Source organism: Macaca nemestrina, chromosome 17 (assembly GCF_043159975.1).
Source record: "Macaca nemestrina isolate mMacNem1 chromosome 17, mMacNem.hap1, whole genome shotgun sequence".
NCBI classification, from domain to species: domain Eukaryota; kingdom Metazoa; phylum Chordata; class Mammalia; order Primates; family Cercopithecidae; genus Macaca; species Macaca nemestrina.
The window spans coordinates 1,544,390-1,568,695 of record NC_092141.1 but is presented as its reverse complement, the minus strand read 5'-3'; the positions used below and the strand labels follow the sequence as shown (position 1 = coordinate 1,568,695).

The 24,306-nt window shown below is 56.1% G+C and overlaps 1 protein-coding gene and 1 long non-coding RNA gene across 3 annotated transcripts in view; one reads left to right on the top strand and one right to left on the bottom strand.

The window, feature by feature from the left end:
- Positions 1-280: 280 nt before the first annotated feature.
- LOC105471593 (uncharacterized) overlaps positions 281-24,306 on the top strand; it is a 39,857-nt gene continuing 15,831 nt past the window's right edge. Inside the window, exons 1-2 of one of the 2 annotated variants that reach the window (XR_011615308.1) lie at positions 281-378; positions 8,715-8,818. This is a non-coding gene — a long non-coding RNA (uncharacterized lncRNA). Of the gene's footprint in view, positions 379-8,621; positions 8,819-24,306 lie in introns of those variants that run through there. The other variant, XR_981243.2, reaches the window with a different exon arrangement.
- On the bottom strand, positions 2,035-22,325 carry TRARG1 (trafficking regulator of GLUT4 (SLC2A4) 1). The gene is made up of 3 exons (XM_011724129.2): positions 21,562-22,325; positions 5,675-5,807; positions 2,035-4,710 (listed from the first exon to the last, which is right to left on the bottom strand). Exons 1-3 carry the CDS (start codon positions 21,946-21,948, stop codon positions 4,697-4,699), a joined length of 534 nt encoding a protein of 177 aa, XP_011722431.1. The 5' UTR covers positions 21,949-22,325; the 3' UTR covers positions 2,035-4,696.

Here is a 24,306-nt window from a genome sequence, read left to right as displayed (position 1 = left end):
TCCCTCCTTTACACAGGGAGACTGAGGTCCAGAGGGAGGCCCGGAGCTGCCCGAGGTCACACAGCCAATGCGTGAAAGGCCTGGGACCGGGCCAGGCGCTGCTGGTTCCTGGACACAGGGCTGTCTCCTGTTTTGCATCAAGGAACGGGAAGGAGGTGAGGTAGGGCTGGGCCTGGAGGAGATCAGAACATCACGGTCAGCCTGGGGTGCCCAGAGCCTCCCAGATTGTGGGATGGGAGGAGCTGCCTGCTGAGCCCCAGGACGCGGCCTTTTGTGTGTCCTGCTCTCTGTCGGGCCTCCCACAGCCCTGTTTACAGACAGGGAGCCAGAGCCCCCGGGTCCCAGAAGCACAGCGTCTGCCACGGAAGCCTCTGCACGGTGAGAGCCTCACTTTCCCCTTTCATGTTCTCTTCCCAACCTGCTTTTAAACTCCTGAAATCAGTGTCTGACAAATGATCCCAAAGAAACTTCAGGCCCCCATGCCTGCTGTAAAAGGGCGTGGCTGTCGCGGACAGAGGGTGTGTAGAAGGGGCCGGCTCACCTGAGTGTGGCTAAGTTGCTGACATTACACTGGTGGCATTTCACCTTAATGACCTCCAGATGGCTGGGCGCAGTGGCTCATGCCTGTAATCTCAGCACTTTGGGCGGCGTGAGGTCAGAAGTTCGAGACCAGCCTGGTCAACATGGTGAAACCCCATCTCTAAAAATACAAAATTTAGCCAACGTGGTGGTGGGTGCCTATAATCCCAGCTACTTGGGAGGCTGAGGCAGGAGAATCGCTTGAACCTGGGAAGGCGGAGGTTGCAGTGAGCTGAGATCGCGCCATTGCACTCCAGCCTGGGCAACAAGAGCGAAACTCCATCTCAAAAAAAAAAGTGTAAGTATACATGTATATCATATCTTTCAGTTCAATCAATGTTTATTTTGAAGCTTGTCAGCTTCAACATATTGGTCAGGCTGGTCTCAAACTTGTGGTCTCAGGTGATCTGCCCACCTCAGCCTCCCAAAGTGCTGGCAGCAGTTATAGGATGTGGAAACGGTCAACTCCCTCGGCAGAGCTGGAGAGGCCCCTCTCACCACAGCATGCTTCTCGGGGACTGTCCTGCTCCACTGGCTCCTGACTGTATGACCTCAGCTAAGCCCCTGGCTGGCTCCTGACTGTATGACCTTGGCTAAGCCCCTGGATCTCTCTGAGTCAGGAAAAGGGGAGGATCCCTCGTGGAAGCGTTGTGAGGATTAAATGAGGTAATTCCAGCAGAGCAGGGAGCCCGGCACCTGGCATGCAGGAAGCGGTGCTGTGGCCTCCAGTCTGGATGGAAGGAGCTTTCACTCACAGGAAACCTGCAACCCGGAGGCTCCTGGTGGCTGGGGCCCTGCCTCCTTCCTTCTACAGACTTGGCCTCAGCACCTGCTACATGCCAGGCCCCGTACTGAACCCTGTTGATGCAGACATGTGGGACGGCCTTCCTGGACCATGTGACTCTGATCTAAAGGAAGCGCTCTAGGCAGCCAGAGAGTGTCTCAGTAGTGAGGCCAGCAGGGAGGGGAACCTGGTGGTGTAGGGACTGTCCCAGGAGGTCTGGGAGCCAGGAGCAGGGACATGGCTCGGCTCACTGCAGCTCCAACTTCTCTGGCTCAAGCGATCCTCCCACCTCAGCCTCCTGAGCAGCTGGGACCACGGGTGTACACCACCACGCCTGGCTGATTTTTAAATGTTTTGTAGAGACAGAGTCTCATTATGTTGCAGGCTGGTCTCGAACTCTTGCCTGCCCTCTTCTCTCCATGCCTGAGATCTATGCAGAAAGGACTAAAGGGAGATGGGACTGGCATTACCACCTATTTTACAGTTGGACAAACTGAGTCCTGGAGGGGACAAGTGACTTGCCCAGAGGAATGCCTCGAGTTGGCCACGGAGTGTGCCAGGTTCCCGGTGCCCAGCCTCAGCCTGACCCTGGGGCCACAGGCGGAGTGGACTGCTCACCCCCTTATTGTTTGGAACCCCCTTGACCGCCGCAGCACAAACAGGCCGGAGGCGAGCATGCACATTCAGGTTTATTTCTTTCCATGCGAAGACACACAGCGGTGTCACTGGTGTAGGCAGTGTGAGGGGTGGGTCTTGCTACTCCCTGTGGGACACAGGGAGAGGCTGGGTTAGTGCCTTAAGCCGGGCCACTGTGTTCATGCAGGTCAGCAGGGCCACTGACCCCTCCGGCGTCCAGGTGGTGTGGGGCAGGGGCTGGGGGACCCTCCGTCCAGGTCCCCTGGCGTCCAGAATGGCTTTCTCCTCCAGGGCCCGAGCTCTCCTCCTGCTCTCTGCTCTGCGGGCCTCCGCCTCCTCCACACACCTCGGGGGCGTCTGAGCTCTGTCCCTGGCGCCCGAGGAAACTCTCAAGTCATCCTCGCCTGCCTGGAAGAGCGCCCTGGCTGTGCCCATTCCTGGGGCATCTGCAGTGGCTTCCCCTAAGCAGGGCCTGTGGGCTGTCCTGGGTTCTGAGTGTGAACAAGCGTGTGTGTGTGTGTGTGGAGGAGTGCATGGCGGAGCCTGTTTGTGCGGGTGTGAAAAGGTCTGGGCATGTGTGCGCTCCGAGGGCACCTAGAGTCCCTTCGGGTATCGTGTTCCTCCCGTGACAGTCCCTCAACCATCGGTTCGTTTCTCTCCTCTCCCTGGGTTGCTGAGGCTGAGGACCCCGGGGGCCTGCCGGGAAAACACCCATGCATCATCTCCTTCCAGAGCCCGTGCGGGGCCAGTTCCATCGACCTCACGTCTCCCCCGTGTCACGTGACTTCACGAGTGACACAAAGACTCAGTGCTCACACCCTTCCCCCACAAATAGGGGCATCGGTTTTGGCCTCAAAGATCCCATTAAGCAAACCCAACCAGTCCCTTCTGTATGACCAGGAGAGGCTGGAGTTTATTCTGCAGGTGGGGGACGGACGTAGGAACACCAGCTCCAAAGGACCAACCTGGCACCCCTGAGCCCTTCACCCCTGCCCTGCAGCAGTCTCACGGGCTCTGGAAGGCTCAGAGCTCCAGCTGTGCATAGACCCAGGGCCCCTCCCTGCAGACAGAACCTCTGTGCTGACCCTGGGCCTCTGAGGAGGGTGGGGAGATGAACAAGGGCCCTGGAGAGGAGGCAGGAGGGTCCTGATGGGGCACAAAGGATGCTGACTTCAACAGCCTTGGGCCAGCCTGACTGTGGCTGGGAACCCTTCCCATGAAGGCGTTGACTCTGGTTGTGAGGTGGGGCCTCCTAGGGCAGGACAGCCTGGAGCTCCCCTCTCCAAGGCCCGGGAGCTGCAGTCGGTGGGGGGGGGGTAGGCGGGGGCAGGAGAGGTGCCTGTGGCTGGAGCCTGGGCCAGGGAGAAGTCTAGGGAAAATCATGGGCCTGGGATGGGGGAAGAGGCCGAGGACCCCGCTTGGCTCCTTTCGGGGATCCCATTAGGTCCTAAGACAGGCCGTGGCATCCAGGCCCCAGGCTCTGTGCATGCAAGTATATTCCCAAACCTGGTCCCCCTACTCTGCAGATGGGGCCCTTCCCTCGGTCTCAGGACTGTCAAACAGACCCCCATAAAAACTCTGGCCCACGCCCTTGCAGGTGGCACAAACGCCCCTGACAGCCTGGGACCCCTTGGGAAGTCCCCCAGGAATGGTCCCAAAACCTCCTCCAGGGAAGGCCCCGGCTGTTTGTGGATGGCCAGGGGCCCAGGGCCAAGCGCAGAGCATAGGGCTGGGCTGGAGGCCTGAAACCACCACTTGAGACACACCACCGGGGCCCCGAGCTCGCATCCCAGGCCATTGCGGAGGCCACGGCAGGACGAGAGCTCAGACCTCGGCCCTCCCCACTGACTGACCTTGGCCAGGTCTGGTCGGTGCCCCGGGCTACAGCAGAAGTAGGAACAGGCAGACTGGCTTGTCCTGGGAGACATCCTGGGACCAGAGTCCTCTAGAGATGCTTCCGAAGCTGACAGGTTTGGGAAGAGGCATGCGGGTCACACCGTCCCAGCACCTGTCTTCACAGACACGCCTGCCTCTCGGCACCATCACCTTGCAGCAGAGGATGTCAAGTGAGGCGGTTGCCTCCTTCCCGGGAGCTGCACCCCCACAGGTCCTGCGGCGGGTGGCGGGGGTGTCCCGGGCCTGTGCTGAGCACAGCTCCACCTCTGTGCTTGGGGCCCCGGCTGGGATCGCAGCAGGCGTGTGACACGAAGCATGCAAACAGTCTGTTCTCTCCCCGCTTGAGAAAAATACAAAAGATGAGGCCCCACGTCTTTGCTCCTGGTCCACAGACATGAAGGAACTCTGCTGCGTCTCTCCCGGCCGGCGTGTGTCTCGTTTGTGGGGCTGGGTTTTTTCCTCATCCTGGCAGTTTCGCTCTTTGGTAGAACCCGGGAAATTGTGCGAACGAGAAACAAGCCAGAGTGCTGGGGTTGAAATCCCAGGACACACCCAGGAGAGTAAACCACGTCACCCGTCGGGTTCGCTGAGCTTTCCTTCCTCTCTCCAGGCTTTCCCGTCGGATGGCGGCTGACAATGGGTGACTGGGGGGTTTCCCTCTGAGTTTGTGCTTTTAGAACTTGGGGACAGGGGAATGCTTGACAGTCACCACCCCGGCCTCCCGCGGTGTGTGGGATGTGTGGGTCAGAGGTCTCCTGATGGCCAGGGCCGGCCTCTGCTAGCCCAGCTCCCTGGTTAAGTTTATTTCTTCTGAACTGTAAAGAAAAAAAACAGATAAGGCAGAACAGGGCTCAGAACCCTGGCTCTTCAGGTCCCTGATTGGAGGATTTGGGTTTCTGGTTCCCAGTGGGAAATGGTAATAGGGATAAGGCTAAGGATTGGGGACCTCTTTGTTTTGGGGTTCTTGGAGAAACTGAACGCCTGCCAATAAGAAGACTGCGGCCTCGGGACCGGCTCAGAGGTGGGCACTGGGTTAGAGGTGGGCATGCAACCCTAACTGAGCCAATCTGAATCAGTCCTGAGACTTTCGCTAGGTAACTATTGACACTTCTTTCCCTGCTTAGTTACTGGACTGATTAAAATGTGTGCCACTCTGGCCGGCCTGGTGGCGCACGCCTGTAATCCCAGCACTTTGGGAGACCGAGGCAGGCGGATCCCTTGAGGTCAGGAGTTCGAGACCTGCCTGGCCAACGTGGTGAAACCCCATCTCTCCTAAAAGTATAAAAATTGAATTCTACCATATACACTGCTTGCTTCTGGGGTTCCCCGGCTGGCTGTGCGGGGATTTTAGTGTTTACAAAGCACAGTCACATCCGTTATCTGGGGTGATGCTTACAAAAGCCTCTGTGCTGAAGGCTCTTTCCTGCCACTTGATACCATCAAACACTGAGGCTTAGCTAGTCAGGAACCGGCCCGGTCCCAGGCCCATCAGAGCTGAGGCTGGAGCTCCTGGCCGCTGACTCTGAGGCTGTGCACTTTCCACACCCTTGCCATTGATTCACTCTCCAGGCATCAGACAAGCCTGCTAGCCCCTCCCTGCTCGGCCGGTCCCTGCTGGGAACTGGTCACTTTTCTGGAGTGGGAAGATAAGGCCGGGGCCCCCACCGTCCCTTCTCCTTCCCCCAACCCACCACCTCTGTCTCTGAGGCTGGGTACACCCTTGCGCAGTCCTCCCACCGGGCAAGCTGGCCCCCTCCTCTCCAAGGAGCTGGGTTTCACCTGTGAAGTTGACGGTCACGGCCACCGTGATGATGACAATGCCCATGACGATGAGGGTGACGCTAAGCAGCCGAGCCAGGCGGCCCAGCCTCCGGGCGCCGTCCACGTTGCCCTGTTGCATGCTACTTCGAGACTGTGGAGAGAGCGTGGAGAGACCCCGGGAACCGGGAAGCCTGTCAGCTTCATGGGCCTCAGCAGGCAGCCCTGGGGTGGTCCTGAGCCTGGGCCTCCATCCTGTCCCCATGCCAGCCCACACTCTAGGGGAGAGAAAGAGGGTTCCCCCTGGAGAAGTGGCCGGGGCCTCTTGTGCTGACCCCTAACCACGCCTGTCCCTTACTGGCTGGGGACAGCTGGGAGCAGAACCAGAAAGCCTGGCGCTTCTCAGGGTGGTGGTGGAGGGGGCGGCGGTGGCAGGTGGGAGGCTAGAGACTGAGGGCCTGAGAAAGTGGACCAGCTCCAGGCCAACTGGCAAGAACAGCCAGGCCAGGCCCCCCGGACTCCAGCGCAAGGCTCACTTCTGCAGAGGCACTGGGATCAAAGACAGCCCCTGGGCTCTTCCTACAGCCGACACACCGGCCTCCTGTCCCCCGTGAGCACCCTCCACCCCCATTGCCATAAAAAGAGACATTGTTGGCCGGGTGCAGCGGCTCACACCTGTAATCCCAGCACTTGGAGAGGCTGAGGCGGGTGGATCACAAGGTCAGGAGTTCCAGACCATCCTGGCCAACATGGTGAAACCCCGTATCTACTAAAAATACAAAAATTAGCTGGGCATGGTGGCGGCGCCTGTAGTCCCAGCTACTCGGGAGGCTGAGGCAGGAGGATGGCATGAACCTGGGAGGCGAAGCTTGAAGTGAGCCAAGATCGTGCCACTGCACTCCAGCCTGGGTGACAGAGCAAGACTCTCTCAAAAAAAAAAAAAAAAAAAAACTGTCTTCACAGCCTCCATTTCCCACCCAAGAACCACATCCTTGTTCAATCGAGCCCACTTTCCTGATCACACAAAAGCATGAAACGCCTCATGCTTGCCTGGGGAGACCAGGACTGGGTGGGGCCACATGTGGCTTCCTAGGGGCCCCGTTGTATGTATCACTCCTTCTCAGTGAGCTCTGTTCTTCCTGAACCTAGTGAAAACGGATGAGGGTGAGGACAGAGGTCCTAGGAGGGTCCTGGGGTGACTTGGTAGGAGGTGGGGCCAAGCGTCTCTAAGGGTCCTGTGTCCCTGCCTCCCTAGAACAGGCACACGCAGGAGTTCTCTGATGGTGTGGCTGGTTTCAGGGTCTCAGGGAAGTCTCTTTGTTATTTTATTTTCTGATTATTTGAGGCTCCTGAGTTCAACATGGAAATGCGGTTAAGTATGATGAAGATGATGACGAAGATGATGATGAGTTTACTTCACGCCAGGCAGCTTGCTAAAGTCTGTACCTAGATTACTTCATTTAGCCTCAGTCACCCTGGGGGTTTGGCAATGCAGCCGCACCTCCCTGAGGAAGAAACTGAACCTCAGAGCCCTGCCCCTTCGTCTCTCTGTTCTCTCTCTGCAGGTGGCCTCCTGGGGTCCTGTTCTCTTCAGTGCTCAGAATTCTAACCAACCTCCACCCAGCCCCGCATTTCATTCCAAGCTCCGTCCGGGACAGTGTGATATCATCACACTCAACCCGCAACATCACCAAACTCAACCTATGCCTTGTGTCTCTCCTCCTCCTTGCCCAGGCCTGAGCTCCTCCCTCTCCATGATGACTCCTCTGCCCTCTGTGATAAAGCAGGAGCATCACTATCTTGAACAAACTCTAAGTCTCCCTTGATTAAAAAACCGCCTAAATCCAGCCCCAAAACATCAGCCTAATGGCTAATGTCAGCATAACCAGAAACATGCCAACCCCGAGATGAACCCCTCTCCAATCAGAAACATGCCAACCCTGAGACACCTCCCCTCCGACCAGAGACGTTCCAGCCCACGGTCAACTTTTCCTCACGTAGAAACATTCCAAACCTGTGATAAGCCCCCAGCTTCCAAAACCCTTAAATATCCTTAGTCTGTAAGAGAGAACAGTCCTGACCAGAATTGGCCAGAAGCCCCTCTCCGGTTTACTCTCTGAAATAAACCTGTCTGTGACAGTTGAGCAGCTTTTTTTTTTTTTTTTTTTTTTTTTTTTGATGGAGTCTTGCTCTGTCGCCCAGGCTGGAGTGCAGTGGTGCAATCTTGGCTCACTGCAAGCTCCACCTCCCGGGTTCACGCCATCCTCCTGCCTCAGCCTCCCGAGTAGCTGGGACTACAGGCACCTGCCAACGCACCCAGCTAATTTTTTGTTATTTTTAGTAGAGATGGGGTTTCACTGTGTTAGCCAGGATGGTCTCGATCTTCTGACTTCGTGATCTGCCCACCTCAGCCTCCCAAAGTGCTGGGATTACAGGCGTGAGCCACTGTGCCCGGCCTGTTGAGCAGCTTTTTATGCTTCTTTCTTTTTTTCTTTTTTTTTTTTTTTTTGAGACAGAGTCTTGCTCTGTCGCCTAGGTTGGAGTGCAGTGGCATGATCTTGGCTCACCACAAGCTCCACCTCCCGGGGTCATGCCATTCTCCTGCCTCAGCCTCCTGAGTAGCTGAGACTACAGGCGCCCGCCACCACGCCCGGCTAATTTTTGTATTTTTAGAAGAGATGGGGTTTCACCATTTTGGCCAGGCTGGTCTCGAACTCCTGACCTCAGGTGATCCGTCCTCGGCCTCCTAAAGTGCTGGGATTACAGGTGCAAGCCACTGTGCCTGGCCTCTTTCCTCTCAAAGATCCCCCCAGCACCAGTCTCTGTTCTTCCTCACCCTTTCCCCACGTCCCCAATTCACACTGTATTTATACCAGGCACATACCTCCGATTCACACTGTATGTATACCAGGCTCATGACCCCGATTCACACTGTGTATATTTATACCAGGCTCATGCCCTGATTAACACTGTACTTATACCAGGCTCATGCCCTGATTCACACTGTCTGGACTTATACCAGGCTCATGCCCCCGATTCACACTGTCTGTATTTATACCAGGCACTATGCGAGGCCTCGGGATGCAGCGGCATGGAGAAGCATCCGGTTCCTGTTGTCACAGAACTTCCAGCCCACTGGCCGCGTTTGTGATCACACAAAGAAAGGTAAAAATGCAACTGTGGGTAGCATGACAATGGAGAGGCACGTGGTACCAGGAGAGCTCGTGAAAGGGGAGAACTGGGGAAGACTTCCTGGAGGAAGGACATTTCAGCTGAGATGTGGAGAAGGATGAGCAAGAATTCGATTGTTTCCAAAGGAAGGAGGAGTATCCCAGGCGGAGAGAGCAGCCATGTACGAAGGTGCTGCATGGCAAATGTGTAGCTGTTCAAAAAACAGTCGCTGACTGAGGAGGTAGGAGGGACTGGACGGAGGTCAGCGTGGCTGGGGCTGATGGAGGGAGGAGGGCGAGGCTGCAGAGGTGGGCAGGGCCAGGCCAGGCCGGGCTCGAGCAGCACCAGGAGAATGGTCCTTACACCATGAGCAGTAGGGACCGGTGTAGGACGTGAGTCTGGAATGATAGGACTGGATACAGATTTCCAAAACACCGTTTTGCCTGCAGCGTGGGGATCACAGGAAGATGAGTCGGGAGCTGTTGTGAAGGTTCAGTGGGATGATGGTGGCTGAGGTAATCCCAGCTGCTCAGGGTCTTCCACAGAACAAAGTCCAAATGCAGGCCAGCTTTACATTTCCTGTGTGTGTGTATTTGTTTGAGATGGAGTTTGGCTCTTGTTGCCCAGGCTGCAGTGCAATGGCGAGATCTCGGCTCACCACGACCTCCGCCTCCCGGGTTCAAGCATTTCTCCTGCCTCAGCCTCCCAAGTAGCTGAGATTATAGCATCTACCATGCCCGGCTAATTTTGCTTTTTTTTTTTTTTTTTTTTTGAGACGGAGTCTCGCTCTGTCACCCAGGCTGGAGTGCAGTGGCCGGATCTCAGCTCACTGCAAGCTCCGCTTCCCGGGTTTACGCCATTCTCCTGCCTCAGCCTCCCGAGTAGCTGGGACTACAGGCGCCTGCCACCTCGCCCGGCTAAGTTTTTTTTGTATTTTTAGTAGAGACGGGGTTTCACTGTGTTAGCCAGGATGGTCTCGATCTCCTGACCTCGTGATCCGCCCGTCTCGGCCTCCCAAAGTGCTGGGATTACAGGCTTGAGCCACCGCGCCCGGCCATAATTTTGCTTTTTTAGTAGCAACAGGGTTTCACTATGTTGGTCAGGCTGGTCTTGAACTCCCGACCTCGGTGATCCCAGCCTTCCAAAGTGCTGGGATTACAGGCATGAGCCACTGCGCCTGGCCTACATTTCCTGTTTCATCCTCCACTATTTTCTTCCACAACCACTGGGCCCAGCCGATCTGAGTTGCTCGAGGTTCGAGTGCCGACCTCCACAGGGCTTCGTTCTGGCTATTTCTCCTGCTTCTCCAAAACGCCACGTGTCCAAATCCCTCCATCCTTTAAGGGGTGGCTCCAAGGCCACCTCCTCTGTGAAGCCCACCAAGATTCCTCCAGCTCTGCCAGAGGAATAATAAACCCTGGCACTCTTGGAACATATATCTCGTGCTGGGAACAATGCTAAATGCTGCCACCCATTAGAGCAATTCATCCTCTGCATTAGTCTGCTCTCATGTTGCTAATAAAGACATACCCTAGACTGGGTAATTCATAAAGGAAAGAGGTTTAACTGACTCACAGTTCAGCATGGCTGGAGAGGCTCAGGAAACTTACAATCATGGCAGAAGGGGTGGTAAACACGTCCTTCTTCACATGGTGGCAGGAAGGAAAAGTGTTGAACAAAAGGGGAAAGTCCCTTATAAAACCATCACATTGGCTGGTGCGGTGGCTCATGCCTGTAAGCCCAGCACTTTGGGAGGCCGAAGTGGGTGGATCACCTGAAATCGGGAGTTCAAGACCAGCCTGGCCCACATGGCAAAACCCTGTCTCCACTCAAAATACAAAAATGAGCCGGGTGTGGTAGCAGGTGCCTATAATCCCAGCTACTCAGGAGACTGAAGCAGGAGAATTACTTGAACCCGGGAGGCGGAGGTTGCAGGGAGCTGAGATTGCACCATTGCATGGCTGAGGTGGGCGGATCACCTGAGGTCAGGAGTTCGAGACCAGACTGACCAAGATGGAAAAACCCTGTCTCTACTAAAAATACAAAAAATGAGCTGGGCGTGGTGGCACCTGCCTGTAATCCCAGCTACTCGGGAGGCTGAGGCAGGAAAATCGCTTGAACCTGTGAGGCGGAGGTTGCAGTGAGCCAAGACCGTGCCACTGCACTCCAGCCTGGGCAACAAGAGCAGAACTCTGTCTCAGGAAAAAAAAAAAAATCCACCAGATCTCATGAGAACTCACTATCACGAGAGCAACACATGGGGGTAACTGCCCCAGGATTCAGTGACCTCCACTGGGTCCCTCCCAGGACACGAGGGGATTGTGGGAACTACAATTCAGGATGAGATTTGGGTGGGGACACAGCCAAGCCGTATCACCTTCCTAACACTCCAACGAGGCAGGGATTGTGATTAGTCCATTTCATAGACGAAGAGATGGGGGCAGAGCACAGACCATGATGTGGATGTGGTACAAGAAGCTACTGGGGAGGGGGAAAACGCCAGATCAACAAGGGCCCTGGGCCAGGAGCAGTGGCGCATGCCTGTAATCTCAGCACTGTGGGAGGCCAAGGTGGGCAGATTGCTTGAGGTCAGGAGTTCAAGACCAGCCTGGGAAACATGGCAAAACCCCATCTGTACAAAAAATACAAAAATTAGCTGGGCGTGGTGGCGTGTGTCTGGAGCTCCAGCTACTCGGGAGGCTGAGGCAGGAGGATCGCTTGAGCCTGGGAGGCGAAGGCCGCAGTGAGCCGAGATTATGCCACGTGCTCCAGGCTTGGCAACAGAGCGAGACTCTGTCTCAAAACAAAACAAAAAAAAAAGTGGGGCGTGGTGGCTCACACCCGTAATCCCAGCACTCTGGGAGGCCGAGGCGGATGGATCACGAGGTCAGGAGATCGAGACCATCCTGGCTAACATGGTGAAACCCCGTCTCCACTAAAAATACAAAAAATTAGCCAGGCGTGGTGGCGGTGCCCGTAGTCCCAGCTACTTGGGAGGCTGAGGCAGGAGAATGGCGTGACCCTGGGAGGCAGAGGTTGCAGTGAGCCCAGATCTCACCACAGCACTCCAGCCCAGGTGACAGAGCGAGACTCCGTCTCAAAAACAAAGGAACAAACAAACAAAAAGGGCCTGACGGTCCCATAAGGGAGTCAGGATTTTGTCCTGCAGGTACAGGGAGCCAATGAAGGATATGAAGTGGGGACAGGATCAGATTTTCATTTTAGGAATGATCTTTCTGACTACTCTGTAGAGTATGGGCTGGAGATTGGGAGCAGACAGTTTCAAAGACTGGAACGAAGTAGAGGATTGAAAAAGAGTTCAGATTTGAGAAGTTCTGAAGGTAGAATCCATGGGTTTTGGTGAAAGGTGAGATGGAGGGTGGAGGAGGAACGGGACTCGAAGGATTCCAGGGTTCCCGGCTTGGGTGCAGGATGAGTGGAGGTGCCCTTCCTCCAGCTGGAAACCAGGAAGAGGGCCGTGCAGTGTTCGGGCTTGGATTTGGGCAGAGGTGGGGAGTGCCACGGGGTGTAGCTGTACTTGGAAAAACCGGCCTCATTGTGCAGGAGTCGTCACACAGGGATGCAGCTGAGGCCATCCCGGGGCAGATGGACAGACAGACAGGCCTGTGGGCGGGGCAGATGGAAAGACAGACAGGCCTGTGGGCGGGGCAGATGGGAAGACAGACAGGCCTGTGGGCGGGGCAGATGGAAAGACAGACAGGCCTGTGGGCGGGGCAGATGGAAAGACAGACAGGCTTGTGGGCGGGGCAGATGGAAAGACAGACAGGCCTGTGGGCGGGGCAGATGGAAAGACAGACAGGACTGTGGGCGGGGCAGATGGAAAGACAGACAGGACTGTGGGCGGGGCAGATGGAAAGACAGACAGGACTGTGGGCGGGGCAGATGGAAAGACAGGACTGTGGGGAACACTGACTCATAAATAAAGGGGGTGCTGGGGAAAAGAAGGCTGGAAGGGAGCCTGAGGAGGAGCGGGAGAGGGCGGGAGGGCAGCAATTGGGAAGTGCAAGATGGGAAAGAAGCAGGGAGTGGCTGACAGTGCCCTGTCCCGCATAGGTCAAGCAAGATAAGGACGAAATATCAAACTATTGGCAATGCTGGGTCGTGCTTACCCTTGGCAGGAGGGTTTCAAAGGAGCCCGTGGGGGGATGAGGGGCCCGTGGGGGGAGGAGGGGCCGGTGGGGGAGGAGGAGCCCGAGGGTGGAGGAGGGGCCGGTGGGGGAGGAGGAACGCGCGGGGGGATGGGGGCCGGTGGGGGGATGAGGGGCCCGCGGAGGGATGAGGAGCCCGCGGGGGGATGAGGAGCCTGTGGGGGATGAGGGGCCCGTGGGGGATGAGCCGCCTGTGGGGGATGAGCCAGTTGTGGGGATGAGGAGCCCGTGGGGGGATAAGGAGCCTGGGGGGGGATGAAGAAGCTCAGACAGCATGTCTCGGAGGCAGCTCTTAGGAGCTCACCTGTGGATGCGAAGAGGGTGATGGCAGAGCAAATACAACTGGGTGGACAAAAGGGGTTTCTTTCAGATGGGAAAGGAGGAGAGCCGCAGAGAGGGAAGGGGCATGAGACCGAGTGATGGGTGCTATGATGCCCCCCGGCAGCAGAGGGAGGCTGAGGTCTGGACTAGAGCTCAGGGACGGCCTGTGGACAGAGTGGGGAGGGCAATCTTGTTCTTAGAAATTGGATGAGAGGGCTGGGTGCGGTGGCTCACGCCGGTAATCCCAGCACTGTGGGAGGCTGAAATGGGCAGATCACCTGAGGGCAAGAGTTCAAGACCAGCCTGGCCAACATGGTGAAACGTCGTCTCTACTGAAAATACAAATATCAGCCAGGCTTGATGGCATGTGCCTGTAGGCCTGGCTACTTGAAAGGTTGAAGCAGGAGAATCACTTGAGCCTGGGAGGTGGAGGTTGCAGTGAGCTGAGATCGCACTATTGCACTCCAGCCTGGGTGACAGAGTGAGGCTCTGTCTTAAAAACAACACAACAAAAAAAGAGTTTGGAACGGTCCCTAACATGTAGTAGGTACTCAGTGAATATTAGTGATATTAGCCCTCAGCACTGGGCTCCCTCAACTCCCTCCTCCCTGGCTGCTGATTTTTCCCTTTAGAAATTCATTTCCACAACTACACTCCACCCCTTTGCCATCCCCCGACCCGACTCCTGCTTTGAAACTCAACTCCTAACTTCCCTCTCACCCTCTCATGCCCTTTGTCTTCTCTGAGCCTGTGGCCGCTTTTCTCTTCCAAGTTTATCACCGTCTCCCTGGTCCTGCTCCCTCCCACCCCAGCCCAACCCTTCAGTGTGTCACCTCAGCCACCTCGCCAGCGTCTTCCTCGCCACCTGGCCCTGCTCTCACGGCAGCTCTGCCATCCTCAGCCTTGGGGTGACCCGATACGCATGTCTGGGAACCTGCACCTACAGCTGGAGCAAATCACATGTGGATGGCCAACAACAACACCCCACAGGCCGACAACAACACCCCACAGGCTGATAACAACACCCCACAGGCCGCCAACAACACCCCACAGGCTGATAACACCCCACAGGCTGACAACAACACCCCACAGGCCGACAACACCCCCACAGGCCGACAACAACACCCCACAGGCCGCCAACAACACCCCACAGGCTGATAACAACACCCCACAGGCCGCCAACAACACCCCACAGGCTGATAACACCCCACAGGCTGACAACACCACCCCACAGGCCAACAACACCCCGCAGGCTGATAACAACACCCCACAGGCCGCCAACAACACCCCCACAGGCCGACAACAACACCCCACAGGCTGATAACACCCCACGGGCTGACAACACCACCCCATAGGCCAACAACACCCCACAGGCTGATAACACCCCACAGGCCGACAACACCCCACAGGCTGATAACACCCCACAGGCTGACAACACCACCCCATAGGCCAACAACACCCCACAGGCTGATAACACCCCACAGGCTGACAACAACACCCCACAGGCTGAGAACAACACCCCACAGGCCGAGAACAACACCCCACAGGCCGACAACAATACCTCATGGGCCAAAAACAACACCCCCCTGTCTGATAACAATACCCCACAGGCCGATAACACCCCACAGATCAATAACAACAGTCCACAGGCAGAAAACAACACCTCACAGGCCAATAACAACACTCCATAGGCTGATAACACCCCACAGGCTGATAACAACACCCCACAGGCTGAAAACACCCTGCAGGCCGATAACACCCCGCAAGCCGATAACAACAACCCACGGGCTAATAACAACACCCCACAGGCTGATAATACCTCACAGGCTGATAACAACACCCCCACAGACCGATAACACACCACAGGCTGATAACAACACCCCCACAGACCGATAACACACCACAGGCTGATAACAACACCCCCACAGACCGATAACACACCACAGGCTGATAACAACATCTCACATCCGTGGTCTCCAGCCTCAGCAGAGGCCTCGGGCCATTGACCTGTCTGTGCCTGGTCACCTCCTCTCCCTGCTGCCACTAGGCCCCTAGTTCTCAGCAAATGACCTTGGGCCCACATCCCTGGAGGCCTGGAGGGCACACAGCGTGAGCTAGCCCCTTCGCTCTGAGCAGTTCCATCTGCCTCTGCCCTCACAGCCTCTCCTTCAAGCTCCCAGGGACGGGGCATCTTTTTCCTGGGCTCTGGATCCCATCTCTTCACTGCTTCCCAGACCTCAGCTCATCAATCATCCCTCTGCATTTTGCCGAGGCCCTTCCATCTCCCAGTCATCAGGGATCTACGTGTGGCCAAGGCAGTGGATGCCTCCATGCTCACTGAACCTGAGCTGCCTCAGAGCTGGCTCCTCCCTCCTTCAGACTCTCTCCTCCCTGGGCGTCTCTCCCTCTTTCCTAGATTTCCTTCCACCTCCTGGAATCTCCTTTTCAAAACGTTTTTCTGTCCACTCCCCTCAGCCCCTCTCTAGATGTTAGAGACTCCACATCTCTCATGTGGCTCCAGTTTCTCCCTCCCCTCTACTCCCATCTCCTCCCCTCCCCTCCCCTCTCCTCCCCATCCCTTCCCTTCCCTTCCCTTTTTAAGGGGAGTTGCGCTTATTTTATTTTATTTTTTTCCTTTTTTTTTTGTGGAGAATGGGGTCTCGCTATATTACCCAGGCAGGTCTCGAACTCCTGGGCTCAAGCTATCCTCCTGCCTCTGCCTCCCTGAGAGCTGGGATTACAGGCGTGAGCCACCGTGCCCGGCGCCTTCCCTTTTTGAGACAGAGTCTTGCTCTGTAGCCCAGGCTGGAGTGCAGTGGTGCAATCTTGGCTCACTGTAACCTCTGCCTCTGCCTCCTGGGTCCCAGTTCAAGTAATTCTCCTGCCTCAGCCTCCGGAGTAGCTGGGATTACAGGCGCACGCTACCACGCCCGGCTAATTTTTGTATTTTTAGTAGAGATGGAGTTTCACCATGTTGGCCAGGCTGGTCTTGAACTCCTGACATCATGATCCGCCCACCTTGGCCTCCCAAAGTGCTGGGATTGCAGGCGTGAGCCACCGAACCCAGCCCTCTTTAATTTTTTGAGATGGACTCTTGCTCTATTGCCCAGGCTGGAGTGCGGTCACATGATCTTGGCTCACTACAACCTCTGCTGCCCAGGTTTAAGTGATTCTTCTGCCTCAGCCTCTTGAGTAGCTGGGATTATAGGCATGTGCCACCACGCTTGGCTAATTTTTTGTATTTTTAAAAGAAACAGGGTTTCACCATGTTGGCCAGGCTGGTCTTGAACTCCTGACCTCAAGTGATCCACCCGCCTTGGCCTCCCAAAGTGCTGGGATTACAGGCATGAGCCATCGCACCTGGCCAGAACTTAAATTCCTAGAGCAAGTCCCTGCCGCCTCCCTCTCCCGCAACACCCTTGCAGCCCTCTGCCATGTCAGCCAGACTGTCTACTTATCCGATCCATCTGCTTCCCAAATGTCAACACAGTGCCTGGTTCATAAAAGAGGCACATTCATTCACGGGGCCCTGACTGTCCTCTGCTACTTAGTTCCCTCAACACAAGCAAGTTGCCATTCAGGTCGACTGAATGAATAAATGGTCAGTGCATCCAACTCTGAGAGGGTGTCAGAGCCCCTCTGTCTCTGTCCCTGGCCCTGGGCCCGGCCTCTTGGCCTCTCGCTTGCATTCCTACAAGGGTCCCCTCTGCTAAATATCCAGCCTCATCCCCTCCTCTCACCCTGCCCCAGACTGATCCACCAAAATGGAGATCCAACCACACTCCTCTCGGCTGCAAAGCCTACGACGTGCTGCCAAGGCAGAGATGATGCTTGAAGACGTTATGCAAAGCGAACGAGGCCAGGAACACAAGGCCTCGTACTGTATGATTCCATTTATCATTTAATGTCCAGAATAGGCAGATCTAGAGAAACAGAGAGGAGATGAGTGGTTGTTTGGGGCTGGGAGGGTCAGGGATGGAGGGTGATGGCTAAAGGGGACAGGGTTTCTTTCTTTTATTTTTTTTGAGATGGAGTCTCACTCTGTCACTTAGGCTGCAGTGCAGTGGCTGGATCTCTGCTCACTACAACCTCTGCCTCCCGGGTTCAAGTGTTTCTCCTGCCTCAGCCTCCCAAGTAGCTGGGATTGCAGGCACCCGCCACCACGCCTGGCTACATTTTTTGTATTTTTAGTAGAGATGGGGTTGCACCATACTGGCCAGGCTAGTCTTGAACTCCTGACCTCAGGTGATCCACCCGCCTCGGCCTCCCAAAGTGCTGGGATTACAGGCATGAGCCACTACGCCCGGCCAGGGTACAGGGTTTCTTTTGGATATGAGGCAAATGTTCCAAATTGACTGTGGCTGTGGTTGCACCTGTCTGTGAATACACTTTAGATGGGTGCATTGTATGGTATGTGAGTTATATCTCTTTTTTTTTTTTTTTGAGACGGAGTCTCACTCTGTCGCCCAGGCTGGAGTGCAGTGGCATGATCTCGGCTCACTGCAAGCTCTGCCTCCCAGGTTCACGCCATTCTCCTGCCTCAGCCTCCCGAGTAGCTGGGACTACAGGCACCCGCCATCACGCGCAGGTAATTTTTTGTATTTTTTAGTAGAGATGGGGTTTCACTGTGTTTGCCAGGATGGTCTTGATCTCCTGACCTCGTGATCCACCCGCCTTGGCCTCCCAGAGTGCTGGGATTACAGGCGTGAGCCACTGCACCTGGCCAAGTTATATCTCAATAAAGCCATTTCTAAAACACCATGATGCCTTCCCACCTCCCCCGGGAGGCTCCCCGCTGCCATCACCCTGGGTGAGCCGGGCGTGGTGGCTCAAGCTTGTAATCCCAGCGCTTTGGGGGCTGAGGCGGGCGGATCACAAGGTCAGGAGATTGAGACCATCCTGGCTAACACGGTGAAACCCCGTCTCTACTAAAAATACAAAAAATTAGCCGGGCGAGTTGGCGGGCGCCTGTAGTCCCAGCTACTTGGGAGGCTGAGGCAGGAGAATTGCGTGAACCCTGGAGGCAGAGCTTGCAGTGAGCCGAGATTGTGGCACTGCACTCCAACCAGGGTAACAGAGCGAGACTTGTCTCAAAAACAAAACAAAACATAACAAAAAACCCCAAAAAACCATACCCTTTCCCTGTCAGAGCCCCACACCCTCCCGGTGTTGTTCTGAAGCCCTGGGTGTGGCCCGTCTCATTTCACCCCCTCACGGCTCTCTCGTGCAGGCATTACGGTTATGCCCATTTTGCAGACAGGAATGCTGGGGAGAAGAGCCGTTTGAATGACTTTCCCAGCTAATTACCTTAAGTTTATGTCTAGCATGGGTGCTTCTTGAAATATGTCGTAAGAATCTGTTTAAGAGTTCCTTCCCGGCCGGGTGCGGTGGCTCAAGCCTGTAATCCCAGCACTTTGGGAGGCCGAGACGGGTGGATCACGAGGTCAGGAGATCGAGACCATCCTGGCTAACACGGTGAAACACCTTCTCTACTAAAAAATATGAAAAACTAGCCAGGCGAGGTGGCAGACGCCTGTAGTCCCAGCTACTGGGGAGGCTGAGGCAGGAGAATGGCATAAACCCGGGAGGCGGAGCTTGCAGTGAGCCGAGATCTGGCCACTGCACTCCAGCCTGGGCGACAGAGCTAGACTCTGTCTCAAAAAAAAAAAAAAAAAAAAAAAAAGGCCGGGCGCGGTGGCTCAAGCCTGTAATCCCAGCACTTTGGGAGGCCGAGACGGGCGGATCACGAGGTCAGGAGATCGAGACCATCCTGGCTAACACAGTGAAACCCCGTCTCTATTAAAAATACAAAAACTTAGCCGGGCGAGGTGGCAGGCGCCTGTAGTCCCAGCTACTCGGGAGGCTGAGGCAGGAGAATGGCGTGAACCCGGGAGGCGGAGCTTGCAGTGAGCTGAGATCCGGCCACTGCACTCCAGCCTGGGTGAGAGAGCGAGACTCCGTCTCAAAAAAAAAAAAAAAAAAAATACTTCCTCCCCGCAGGACTGGAGGCTCTGGGGAATTGGCAACGGTGTCTGGTCAGCACTGTATTCCTTGTGTCCAGCCCAGTATTCATCAGACCTGACTCAAAAACCGTAAAATGGGCCGAGTGTGGTGGACTCATGCCTGTAATCCCAGCACCTTGCAAAGCCGAGATGGGAGGATTCCCTGAGGTCAGGAGTTTGAGACCAGCCTGGCCAACATGGCAAAACCCCATCTCTACTAAAAATACAAAAATTAGCCGGGCACAGAGACGGGCGCCTGTAATGCCAGCTACTTGGGAGGCTGAGGCAGGAGAATTGCATGAACCTGGGAGGCGGAGCTTGCAGTGAGCCGAGATCGCATCATTGCATTCCAGCTGGGGCGACAGAGCGAGACTCCGTCTCAAACAAAACAAAACAAAACAAAACCTTTAAAGAATGTAGAAACAGGCCAGGTTCAGTGGCTCACACCTGTAATCCCAGCACTTTGGGAGGCCAAGGTGGGCAGATCATGAGGTCAGGAGTTCAAGACCAGCCTGGCCAAAGTGGTAAAACCCCGTCTCTACTAAAAATACAAAAATTAGCCAGGTGTAGTGGCGGGTGCCTGTAATCCCCGCTACTCAGGAGGCTGAGGCAAGATAATTGCTCGAACCTGGGAGGCAGAGGTTGTAGTTAGCCAAGATCGCACCATTGCACTCCAGCCTGGGTGACAGAGCAAGACTCTGTCTTGGGAAAAAAAAAAAAAAAAAAAAGTAGAAACGCACGGGGGCAGGTTTCTGTGGTCTTCTCGCCTTAGACTTAGGCTCCCTTTGACAGAGGCAGGTCCTGCCCAGCCTGCACCCTGCCACCCTACCTGGAGATGGATTCCAGCAGCTGTTTTCTCCTGAGCCCTTGGGTGGCTCCCTCCCCAAATCTGGTCTCCCCTCCTGAGGCCTTTCCCTGTAACCAAGAGGTGGGCCCTGCCCAGAGACACTGGCTGCACCCCTGGGTCCTGGCTCTACCTGTAAGCAGTCCCCAGGTACAGCAGGCATCACAGAGAGCTGCCCGGAAGGCCCCTGCCCAGCCCTGCTTCCAGAGCCCATGCCAAGTCCCTCCAGGGCCCCCTGATGTCCTGAAATGTGGTACTAGCTTTGGTGGGATGCGGAAGGCTTCCCTGGTGGGAGGCTGGGCCTCACTGAAGTAGACAGAGTTGTTTGAAGAAATAGGAGCTTTCTCAGAGGACAGCTCCTGGGGGTTCGGTGATGGTGACGCTGCAGGGAGTCCCTCTTGGGAGAGCTGCCTGCCCCCCACCCCCCACCAGTCCTCTGGCCCTGACCAGCCTGGGCCAGCAGTTTTCTGCCCCCTGCCCCTGACCTCACTCTGAAATCATTGCTGGGCCCTGCTTCTCCCTCTCCCCGCCCTTTCATAACTCTCTCTTCTTCCTCGACTTCAAAAGTCACTTGCCAATATCTGCTGACATTTTCTATGAAATCCTTTATAAGTAGCTCTACCCAAATGGCTTGGGTTGGATACAGTCTAAGACCATTCAAAACCCCATAGACGTGAAGACCCGGCCACATGCCCCTTCCTGGGCATGGCAGGCCATGCCCTCTGGCTCTCACAGTTTTCACTTGTGACCCAGACCTCCCCTGCCGTGAAGACGGAGGCTGAAATCAGCCCAGCTGAGGAGGTGCAGAGGGCTCCGGAGGGAGCTCCACGCCTGGGGAGGAGCAGCCTGCCAGCTCTCCCCGCTTTGTACGCCCCTCGGGGGAACCTGGCCCCGGAGCCCTCAGCCCACTGCAGGGAAGCCGCTGTGACTCTTGGAAACCGGAGCTGGCAGAGGCTGGGAGCATGTCCAGGTGGCCTGGGAGGACACACGGGGCCCTGGGATCCCCGTCTGGTGCAACCTCTGCTGAGACAGCCCTACTCGGTGATGACTCTTTGGAACCGCCCGTCCCTCCTAAAACAGTAAGACCCCCAGCTGGGTATCTTTCTGCCCTGAGGGATGTACCACCAGGCAGCTCCCTGAGTGCCCCTCCCCAGCAGCCATAGGCACAAAGTCAAGCTCTGATGCCCAGAAGCGGAGATGAGAGAACAGAACGGGAGCTCTCCCGGCCCCAGGGCCCCTCTTGAAGGGGAAGGAGGAGGCCAGCGAGGAAAGGAATCTTCCTCAAGCCCCCCACTCCCAGGTGTCTCTTCTCCACACCCTGGGCAGTGTGTTTGGTGCCTGCCCGGGGGACACACAGCCCTGGGCCCAGCCCCTGCCCCTGGAACAAAGAGCAGCACTTACCATGATGGAAATGATGAGGGGGATGAGGTTGAGGGGCCAGACGGGGCAGAAGCAGGAGACGATGGCCAGGATGAGGTAATCTCTGGGGGCTTCTTGGTCTTGGGCATAGGAGGTGGTGGCGACGGAGGACGCCCTCCTTGAGCTGGCCCGGGAGGGGGACCGAGGCAGTGGGGCCTCCAGGTGCCCCTCGGAGATGGCCTTGAAGGGCAGACCGTGGCCATTCTGCTCCAGGTCCAGAGGCCCCGCGAGGGTCTTGGACAGATTGAGGGCCTTGTCTTCCTTGTCCTCTGCCTTGGTGAGGAGTTTCTCCATCTCCGGCAGGTCCAGGGGTGCGGTGGAGCCTGGCTCCTGTGCTGAAGGAAGCTCGAGCTGCACAAGATTGGCCATGTGGGCCTGGGCCTTGCACGGCTGCAGCTCCAGGCTGGGACAAGGGACTCTGGAGGGACCTCAGTGCACCATTGCCCAGCCCTGACTGAGGGCCTCCAGGTCGGGGGCAGAGGCGTCCCTCAGGCGACGGAGGGCGGGCTGGGTGCTGGAAGGGTTGGGCTGGGCTTCTCAAGGCCAGCTGAGTTCAGAGGCTGTGGCCTGCCTGCTGCCCCTGCGGCGCTCCCAGAAAGATGCTGGAGCCTGCAGCTTCGTTCAAGTTTGAGGCCAACTTTGCTGGTGCTGCTGAGAGCACAGATGGGCAGGGAAGCAACAGAAATCTCAGAGAGCAGAGAGGGGAATGCGCCTCTTCTCAGGGAGGCTGTGTGTGTGTGTGTGTGTGTGTGCACCACACGGCCTCCCTCCCTCTCCCCCTCCTTGGTGATGCTTTTCCTTTTCAATTCCCCTCTCCCCAGAGAACTACCCTGGCAGCATTTTGCTCCAGCCCAGCCCAGCCCAGCCCAGCTCTGCCCTGCCCAGCCCGGCCCAGCCCAGCCCAGCCCAGAGGGACCTGAGCCAGCCTCCGGTTTCTGTTGCAGCTTCAGGGCCATGCTCTTCAGGGCGGGGCTCTGGATGGGGAGAAAGACGCACCGGGCCCCACGGGGTGTGTCTTCAGCTGTCCTAGGAACTGAGCCCTCTGCTGCTGCTTCCAAAGCAAGCCTGTACTTCTTCGTCTCTGCTGGGAAATGCTAGATCCTAGACCCCCTCTTGCATCCCACCCAGCCCCTGACCCCCAACCGCTAGGAGCATCCAGGCCAAAGCCTGGCTCCCGACTCCAGAAGGGAAGGGGAGGTGTGAGCACCAGGGCAGCCCCTGGATCCTGCCTGGACCAGCAGGGCCCCATGAAAGGGTTTCTATGTAGCTCACCACCAGGTGGGGAAGAGGATAAGGGGGAGTGTTGGGTCCGCCTCATGCCCATCAGAGCGACTCTGTGGTGTTAAGAGCCGCTAGGTCCCAGCCGTTTTGGGAAGATGCCAGCTCGGAAGGGCCTCAGGCTGTTTGTCCTCTTGGATTCTCCTCTGCGTCTTTGTTCTCTCTGAGGTTTTCTCCCTCTGTCTCTGCCTTCTTCTCTATCCTCGGCATCTCTTTCTCTCTATATCCCTGACGCCTCTCCTTACATGGTTTTACAAGTGTGACCTGGAGCCACCAGGGATGTGTGTGTGTGGTTTGAAAGTGGTTGGGCCGGGCGCGGTGGCTCAAGCCTGTAATCCCAGCACTTTGGGAGGCCGAGACGGGCGGATCACGAGGTCAGGAGATCGAGACCATCCTGGCTAACATGGTGAAACCCCGTCTCTACTAAAAAATACAAAAAACTAGCCGGGCGAGGTGGCGGGCGCCTGTAGTCCCAGCTACTCGGGAGGCTGAGGCAGGAGAATGGCGTGAACCCGGGAGGCGGAGCTTGCAGTGAGCTGAGATCCGGCCACTGCACTCCAGCCTGGGAGACAGAGCGAGACTCCGTCTCAAAAAAAAAAAAAAAAAAAAAAAGAAAGTGGTTGCATGAAATAGTTTAAAATCCTACAATCAGGCGGGGTGCCATGGCTCATGCCTATAAGCCCAGCATTTTGGGAGGCCGAGGCAGGAGGATTGCTTTAGCCCAGGAGTTTGAGACCAGCCTGGGCAACATGGAAAATTCCCATCTCTACAAAAAAATACAAAAATTAGGTGGGCGTGGTGGTGCACACCTGTAATCCCGGCCACTTGGGAGGCTGAGGTAGGAGAATGGCTTGAGCCTGGGAGGTCAAGGCTGCAGTGACCCAAGATCGTGCTGCTCAAATGGGAGATATGGGGCTGAAAGGACACCTGGAAATGAATAAGATTTGAAAATTCAGCCGGGCGTGGTGACTCACACCTGTAATCCCAGCACTTTGGGAGGCTGAGGCAGGTGGATCACTTGAGGTCAGGAGTTCGAGACCAGCCTGGCCAACATGGTGAAACCCCGTCTCTACTAAAAATACAAAAATTAGCTAGGCATGGTGGCCGGTGCATGTAACCACAGCTACTCAGGAGGCTGAGGCAAGAGAATCACTTGAACCTGGGAGGCAGCGGAGGTTGCAGTGAGCTGAGATTGCACCACTGCACTCCAGCCTGGGCGACAGAGCGAGACTCCGTCTCAAAAACCAAACAAACAAAAACAATATTTGTGGCTTTGGGACAACTTTTCAGGTTTCATAAATATGACTATATTACGAATTTTGCTCAGGCCAGGCATAGTGGCTCATGCCTGTAATCACTGCCCTTTGGGAGGCCAAGGCAGGCAGATCAAGAGGTCAAGAGATCGAGACCATCCTGGCCAACACGGTGAAACCCCGTCTCTACTAGAAA